The sequence below is a fragment of the Echeneis naucrates genome, chromosome 4 (genome assembly GCF_900963305.1).
Source record: "Echeneis naucrates chromosome 4, fEcheNa1.1, whole genome shotgun sequence".
NCBI classification, from domain to species: domain Eukaryota; kingdom Metazoa; phylum Chordata; class Actinopteri; order Carangiformes; family Echeneidae; genus Echeneis; species Echeneis naucrates.
This window is the reverse complement of record NC_042514.1, coordinates 10619048-10628045: the sequence shown is the minus strand read 5'-3', so window position 1 is coordinate 10628045 and position 8998 is coordinate 10619048. Positions and strand designations below refer to the sequence as shown.

Genomic DNA, 8998 nt, shown 5'->3' with positions numbered 1-8998 from the left:
TGACCCAATCTCCTCTAATATCGAAGAGCAAAATTGCCTGTTCTTAATTCACAGCCATTGCTTTGGTACAATTTACAAGGCGATTAATGACTCCCTTTTAGCATGATTAAATGTTACCACCTACTTATTATAATAATTGTTTTTATCAACAAATGTGATTTCATGCAAATTATTATTAAGTCGTCTCTGCCTGTTCCCTGGGAAATTAAGACAAACCCCAGAGGAGTGATAGAAACTGTACTGGCATCAAAGACCAGTCCAGATACATGCAGAGCACAGTGTCTGACCAGTGAACGAGGCTTACATCAAAGATGCAGTGGATGTGGATGGAGATTCATTTGTTTTATTTAATTACTGTGGAACAAAATGAGAATTATTTTATTCATCATATGGTGCTGGAGGCCTGGAGATAACAGGTAACCACCATGGATAAACTGATGACCATTGCATTTTAATTGATAAGACTAAGAGGATAAACAACAACACAATCGTCAATATGAGTGTTTGTTTGCTTGCACTTGCTTGACAGTATATGTAAAACTGAATAATTTTATCTGGTGAACAGCGGATATGATTTCATGTTCTCCTGATTATTTAAATTTGAACTGTTAAAATCGTATTATAATTATTAAATATGTTATGCAACAATGTAAGTGTTCATCAAAAACCATGTGTACAGCATATATTAAATGAATACAACCTAACTGAACTAAGTGAATTAAACAGACACACAACAAGCATGTTTTTGCCATGAGAGAGGTATATCACTATAGTTACAGTGCAGACAAAATTCGGATATTAAAGCTGGATAAAGTCTAATAATATGTAAATCTAAGGCTATGAAACATACAAAGCATCTCCCATCATCAGCAATAAACAATTCTGTGGCATCATAAGCTGTAGACTGTAGTTTTAGCTGAATATGTATCTAACAAGACAATCCTTAATAATCAAGGTTTGACTTTATTTGTACATACATACATGCATGGCAAAATATGCATGGGGTTCATTTTTAAAAATGTAGTTTGACAGCAGTTTACATTATACTTAACTAGCATTTAGAAGTGTCAACTAAGATTAACATTGTGTTTTATTCTTGCCTCTTCATGCTAAACATGAAGCTAATATTTTAGGAAGCCATCGTTACTTTAGTAGTTTCTTCAGTTGGCTTTACAAGAATCAGACGGTTAGTGATTGTCAATTTTTTATATCGGCTATTAAACAAATAGATTTTTTCCTTTTTTCTTCTTTTGTTTCCTTTTCAAAGTTACTGATTCTTCTCTTAATTTGACACAAAAAGAAATAAATAATAATAAAGCCCCTAACCCCTAATCCCAACCCTGACCTACAAATCTCAAAACAACATTTGATAATTATAATTATACAGTTAAATTGAAAAAACAAAACAAAACACACACCTTGTTTAGCAGTTGTCAAATTAAACAAAAAAAAATTCCACCCATTCTTCCTGTTAATGCAAAAAGACAAGAGAAAACTCATAGATATAAAAAAAAAAACACATTGTGGATGAGTTTGAAATGAATCTACACATAATCAAATCTCTGGTTTGACTGCCTTCCATCCACACTCTGAGCCTTGTACGAATCATTGTAGGCTGGACGTGGTCTAGTGTCCGACTTGTAGATAGTGTGGTGAGAGGCGGCTTTGTAGGCCATCCCATTGTACCTGAAGAAAGTCAGAGAGTGATATATTTCAAATAAAAGACCTAAACCAACCCGCTTCTATGTGATCTTCCCAACACTAATGTGGATGTTAAACTCAGAGAGAATATGACTGACCTCGTAAGCACTTGCAACTCTTCATTACACATGCAGAAAAAAAACTATAGAGACACTGTAATTTTCATTTTGCTGCAATATAACCTTTATTTTTTTAAGGAACTATGATTTTAACTATAACCAACACAAATATAAAAAATATGAGTGTTGCAAGTCGTGCCTGCTTGCTGGCTCTGGTGTTAGATTTTTCTATTGGGGCCATTTATTGATTCTGCGTCTTACTCTCACTTCTTACTTTACAATACAGTAGTAGAGAAGTTACTGCAGTCAAAAGTTTCTGCAGTTCATACCAGTCCAGGGAAAGGCCATAAGAAATCAAAGAAAACTTCAACGATAAAACTTACTGTTGCTTCCTATCTTCAGTCATTCCACGACAGGCCAGACACATCATGATACCTCCAATGACCAAGATGGCTCCACCAATCCAACCCACAAAAAGAGCTGGGCCAAAAGTGTATCTGAAAAAAGATAATAATTGGGATAAAAATGACAAAGGAATGCATTTGAGATAAAATATTATATTCTTTTGTCTTGGTTTATGTTTACCTTGGAGTCAGAGCTCCTGTGAGTCCACCAACGCTTGCTTCTCCATACGCACTGAACCCACCATATGTTGTGAACCGAAAACTTTGCACAATCAGGTTAGCAAAAGCTGACACTCCAGCAATGCCGCAAACACCTAACATTTAAAAAGCAACCCAAAAAAAGTCCAACAGAATTAGGACTAAATGGTTTAACTCCAATAACACAGTCAGACATATTGAATGTTGCATTATGACACCTGCAAGAAGGAACATGACCCCAGCTGCCAAAGTCATTGACGCTTTGATATTGTCCTCCATGTTCCCCATTTTCAAGCACTTCAGTGCAAATATGGCGATCAGACAGCCGATGGCTCCAAGAACAATACCAACGATCATCAATGCTCGGACGGCTTGGAGCAGTGCTGAGGAGCAAAAATATAATGTTAATAATTCAACTTTCTCATCAACTTGATTTGCAAGCTAAGAAATGTGTTTAAGTTACTCATGTATAGCTTAAACATACAACTTAAACTGTTCTAGTTCCTTAAATACATTACAGAAGGATATATGGTAATGCTTTCTGTATTTATAAAGTACAATGTGATATAACTTTTGTTTAAATGATCCAAATATATGACAGCCAATGATAACAAAAGAATAAAATCACCACAAGCATAAATATTTTGACAGAATGTTTTTTTTTTTAGATACAATGGCAAGTCAATCACTATTTAGCGATGCAACAGACTATATTGTCTAAATAGGTAGTTACTTCATTATATATAAAAAAAATAAAAAATTCCTTTTCTCACATATAAACCATAATATCAAAGCAAGGATCCTTTTCAAATGCCTTAAATTCAAGTTAAAAATGCATTTAGCACCATGACACATAAATGCAGATCAAACATTTGAATACATTTTAACACATCCACATACGCACAGGATGAACACTGGATTAAAGAGCCTGCTAAAGGTCTTCTGGTCAATTTTGAATGACCTACTTGCAGCTGCTGCTTCTGAATCGCCTAAAATAATTGTTTCCAGCTGTGAGAAATAATATAAGTTTTTCTGACGCGCAAGTATATCAAGAGCGTGCTTCAGAAGAGGCTTAGCGAGTTCAACACTCACTACATTCACTTTCAATTAGAATACAAAAGGTGAACCTCAATAAAAGAACATTGAAATTATGTTCCTTTTTTCAGCAGCAGCAGCGACATAGATTTCATAACTCAAGGCAGTACATAATGTAAAATAGTGACCTAAATGCCATCTTTCCATGGCCAAAGATATTGTACCTGTATTATTCTAGACTTAAGCCTTTAAAACCGTATATACAATGTGCTCTACACTACATTCAGCTGTTAAGTACAAAGTGTGGAAATGTACTTTACATTGTGCGACACTCTGGCAAAGCTTGTGCTTGCTCAGCTAAGCTTTGGATGTTTCATCAAATTTCCATTTGATTCCTGAGAGACACCATCTTTTCTGCAGTCGATTGCATTTTTATGCAGTGGGGGAAATCTGCCCTTAAACCCTCCAAATATTCTTAAGTACCTTCCAAGGTCCTTTGGAAAATGTACTCCTAATCCGACCTGGTGGAGAAACATTTGATAAATGTCTCTTTTGCCCCCCTAAGTGTAATTCTCTTACCTGGCAGTCCTAGTATGGTAAAATAAGGCCTGCACTGTGTTGTACCATATGATGTCCCTACACACGACTTCCACAGGCCAGCATAGGTGTAAACATTTGTTACAAGTGAAAGAGATCGGTCTTGTATGCTCCACATGTCCAGTGCTGTTGCTGACGATATCAAAAATTGCCCCAACACAGACAGCATGAATCCTATTAACTGAATCATTGAGGCAGCCATTTTAGATGTCCCGCTCAAACAAAGTTACCGCTAATGTCACGGCGTCGTGAAATGGCTGTTAGTGCCAGCGCTTATCGTTATATATGTTTCACTGAGGAACAGCTCTTATCAGATGTTTACTTAAAATTTTCAAGAGTTCTTTGTCCCAGTTTCGGGAAACAGCAGTGATGAGTTTCCCCACCTTCGTCGCGAAAAGGGTGTGGTCTGACGTTTCCTCCATTTTTTTTTTCCCATTATGAGGAAACAGGAACCCAAAATTGTTTGCTCCATTATACTTCTCAGTTTGTTCGTTATTGGCCAATGACAATTTGATGTTTGAACTACTACATTTCTTTTTATTTTTCTTTTTTTTTGTTTGTTTAATCCAACAAACTCAACCTTTACTCCTCTTGTTGCTCCAGATAGTCATTTCTTACTCCACAATTTGTGTACTTGTGTTGCTAATGAAGAAAAATAGCATACCTGGAAGTCCCAGGATGGTGAAATAAGGTCGGCACTCTGTGAAGCCGGAGCTCTGTCGGACACATGACCTCCAAAGGCCTGAGTAGGAGTATACAGCCGTCACTGGATTGTCAAAGAGGTCCTCTGTCGCCCACTGGTCCATCCCTGTCGCAGCAATTATACCCGCCACCCCTAACAAACTCAGGAGGAAGCCCATCACCTGGCAGAGTGTGGCTGCCATGATCCTGTCTTTTCTGTCAAAAACTCTGTATAGAAAACTTTATTGAGAATGGCCTCTCCTCACTGCCGCCACTGTGAGTTTGATATCAGAAGCAGTGAAGCCAAAAGGACCAATGACCCCATTAGATTGCACACAGTCATGTACATACGAGGTTGGGAGGAGCGTATCAGTATCAGTTAAATATGATTTATGGTGCTAACTAATTCTGGTTGGCTGACAAAAATGTTTTCTAAAATACTCAGACAGCTCTTATTTAGGACAAATTCAGGTTAAAGTTGATTGATTGACAGAATCCAGAGAGTTTTCAGTGACAATATGTAACTTTCTCCAAGGACTCATGACATAAATGTTGTTTTTACACACAAGCTTCAGGTCATAACCAGTAAAACGCACGTCGGTACACTCTGCGCTTTGCTGCTTTCACCTTACTGAGTCTGACATGATCATAGCTGATGGTTTCGTTTGTTATCTAACATCAGTAAACTTTAGATAGAAACAGGTTAGCTGTTAGTACTAAGTCAGTTCAGTAACTTGTTTTACAATATTTCTCTCACTTTACGAATGTTGCACATTTTACTATTCACCATTTTCCTTTAATTGTTACTTTTAGCCACTGAAATTGATAACTCAAGTCATTTTGTCCTATTTTAGGGCCAGGCCATGAAGACATTAAATTTACTCTGCTGCCTTTAAAATGCTCATGTTTGTTGTCAGATGCATACAGCCAGTATGAATATAAGATATCACCCCAACACTGTGTCCTGCTTACAAGGTGCTCATGTTCATGCTCATATTCTATGGTAGAAAGACTAAATATATGGCTTTCAATGCCAGGGAGAGATGTAAATGCATTCACCAACCTCTTACTGAATTACTTTACATTAGAGGTTTCACAATTACAGATGAAATGTTTTTCTATGCCGCGGCCGGTCTACTAAACGATACTAGATGACACAGCTGACGGGGCGGGTGCTCTGTATCGTTGTGGCAACAGGAGCTAGTTAAAAAAAAAAAAGTAAATACTGATATGATTGTTTTGAACTCAAACCAGTTTCAGGGTGGCTGACATATCGAGGAGAAAGTGTAAGACACCAGGACGGAATTGAAACTGGGCTGGAGCTTTGTTTAATATCACAGTATAACTGGTCTTAAACACGACCGAACATTTGCTCAGCTTCACAGTCAGTGTGAAGTGCCCTGTGCGTCCTGTACAAACGTTGTGTTGTACTAGTTCGGGATATTTTTTCAGCATTTATGGTTTGAATATGAACACTGATCATTTTTTCAATGTTATTTATAAGATTTGTTTTTGTCCTAAAACATGTCAGATCATGAATTTGACTGCAGGTGGTAAAAGACATCGATTAATTATCTTATTAGCTGATTCCAAACAATGATTTGTCACGTGAAAACAAAATCAGATGGTAAAGACAAAGACCTCCATCCATCCATCAATTATCACATCACATTTATGTAACACCCATCAGGGCCATTTGGCAACGGCAGGCTACATCCTTGAGCAGGCGCCAGTCTATCAGAGGGCAGACATATGGAAACATACATGGACAAACAACCATTCATTAACCTAAACGTAGAGGGCTTCAGGCTGTGGGACGAAGCCAGAGTACTCGGAGGGAACCAATGCAGGCACAGGGAGAATAACTCCATAGATATACCTTAAAAGTAAAATCCCAAAAAAATCCATTCAATTTACACAGTGTTGGCATAATGTCAGCAGCCACGCTCAATCCAAGTACTAAAAACAGTCACGCTGCAAGGAGGAAAACCCATATGAGCCAAAGACAAGGGACAAATAAGACTAAATGAATGTGTCATGAGAGGGATTTGGCCACGAGAGTCATACTTTGTGGAGTAAATTAGTGATGAAAGTATTTTGGGAGCAGTTCACATGATCTACCAACGGAAGTATGTCCCACACACTCACACAGGATTTGATCACTGTCAGTAAATAACAGTAACCTGTTCATACATGCTGCGCTAATGATCTTTGCTGCTTGTGAGGCAAAACCATTTGTCCCACAGCAGGCTGAACCTTAAGCAAACAAGTTATTCAGCATCTGTAGAAGCTACTATTTACTTTTCACAAGCTGCCCAAATCCACATGAAAAGAGAGGGCAGTTCACACAAATGTATAGCAACCTCACTCAGATATGTTTGTTGTAAAGATGTTTTGTTTTTGATTTTTTTTTTTTTTTTTTGCTATGATTGAAATTTCATCCAAGACCATTAGAGATCCAAAACCTTTCAATGATACAAATAATGCCAGGCTGAAAGCTATAAATTATAGAAGTGAAATACTTTTCAATGTTTACTCAATGACTGCGATCTTCCTCCACTGAGAAGCAGAATCAAGCTGATGAAGAACACATCACACAATCATGTCATGAAACAGGTGTGTATTTGCATGTCGACCAAACCAGGTAGAGTTGCATTTGTATGCTCATGATGAATGTGAGTCAAACGTTCACTGTTTCTTTTTTTTTTTTTAGCCTACAACGACACAGCAGATACCTTTGACCAAAGGGAATGACCTACAAGGTGAGGGGGACAAGACAGACCAGCACAGTCAGGCTTTCAGCTGACGGGCTTTCATCACCATTTTATTCTATAGACCTGCACTGGGTCTGATGGTGTTTGTATTTGGAAGGTTCTTAAGATGTGTGCAAATAAAAATTTAGAAAAGTTTTGGCTTTCATCGTTCATAAATAAGTGACCATTGGATATACCAACTGTATAGGTCATGGAATGTTGCAGGTCACAGCAGTCCTGTGCAAACATCTTACTTTACCTGCAAAATATTCTATTCACCAAATTTTTTGCAAATTGTGTCTGCATACTGCTTGGAGCTCGGCGGCTGCACACTACAACGTCAACACATTCAGTGAAAAGATGGTGAAAAGACTGGCAGTGTCAGGTGATAATTATGTGTGGATTTGACACTACGGGCAACCACTATTGCAGCACACAAGGTCATTTCTACCATTTTTGAATTTAACAACACGATGAGTGTACAATGAAGCGAGCAGATCTGTGAAGCTAGATGAAAAGGAGGTGAGATGAATGATCAGGAAATTAATGTGTGTAGCTAATTTCATGGCAATCTCTCCAGTAGTTGATATTTTTCAGTATGGACCAAAATGGCTGAAAGAAAGAGCTGTACTGCCATTCTTACAGCTGGTGAAGCCGATAAAGATTGTTTAAATCAGCTTTACAGAAATGGGACGTGATTTTGGTAAAAAAAAAAAAAATAAATAAAATAAAAGAAACAAGTTTGGATGACAAATGTAAAAAAAAAAAAAAAAAAGAAATTCCAAACCAGCTTCTATTCTGAACTCTAGTCAAGAGCTCCATTATCATTCAGGCTACAATAAGAAAACACTAGAAAGAGATGTGCTGAAATGATGAAAGGCTGTCTTGGAAAATGGCAGAAAAATGGCCCCTTTACTTTCATCCACCTTTTGGAAGTCTAAATGGATTTTTATTCAGCAATCAGTTCACTGTTGGCTGACTGACACTAGAGGGCAGAGTGAGTGCAGAGAACGCAGGCGACCGTCACACCAGGGAGAAAAACTTGTTGGGATGAAGAGGCCTTTTAGGTAACAGGGCCTGAGGAGAACATACCGCTTCTGTAGTGGCATCAGGAACTTAACACACAAAAAACGTAGAAAGTCACATGTAGGACGATCAAGTTTTATGCACAAAAGTGCTGATGGCAGAGAACATTTTAAAATAACATGTTTGAATTAAAAAAAAAAATTGATTTCATGTGAGCCAGAATGCAAACTCCAATGATAGAGTTGGAGCAAATGAGTCACATGAGTTGCAGCTCTCAAACAATTCACACCCCCAAACAATGAAAACTACCTGGGCAGCCAAAGGAGATGGACACAGCCCCCAAAAATCTGTTACATTTTGAAGAATGAGACAAAATTTCAAAAATCCCTGAGCAATTAACCAATCACAGTCCAGCAGGACAGTGTGACAGAGTGCACACATCATTGGTCGACAGGCTCGCATCCGTTATGCTTTCACTGGGGCGAGATCTAAATTAGAGAGCCAATTAACTCTGCTAATAGCCCTCTCCTATTTAATCTGGAAG

The 8998-nt window shown here is 37.9% G+C and overlaps 1 protein-coding gene across 1 annotated transcript; it reads right to left on the bottom strand.

Moving 5' to 3' along the window:
* Positions 1-1544: 1544 nt before the first annotated feature.
* LOC115042088 (claudin-18-like) lies at positions 1545-4878 on the bottom strand. The gene is made up of 5 exons (XM_029500118.1): positions 4659-4878; positions 2581-2745; positions 2346-2478; positions 2144-2257; positions 1545-1686 (listed from the first exon to the last, which is right to left on the bottom strand). Exons 1-5 carry the CDS (start codon positions 4876-4878, stop codon positions 1545-1547), a joined length of 774 nt encoding a protein of 257 aa, XP_029355978.1.
* Between the last annotated feature and the right edge of the window lie 4120 nt (positions 4879-8998).

Bases quoted from the DNA above. Each gene is read 5' to 3' on its own strand.
- LOC115042088 (XM_029500118.1), bottom strand. From the start codon at position 4,878: ATGGCAGCCACACTCTGCCAGGTGATGGGCTTCCTCCTGAGTTTGTTA. The intron at 2,479-2,580 runs GTGTCATAATGC...TTTAAATGTTAG, and splicing joins GGTCATGTTCCTTCTTGCAG to GTGTTTGCGGCATTGCTGGA. The intron at 1,687-2,143 runs GTAAGTTTTATC...GACTTTCTTCAG, and splicing joins ACTGAAGATAGGAAGCAACA to GTACAATGGGATGGCCTACA.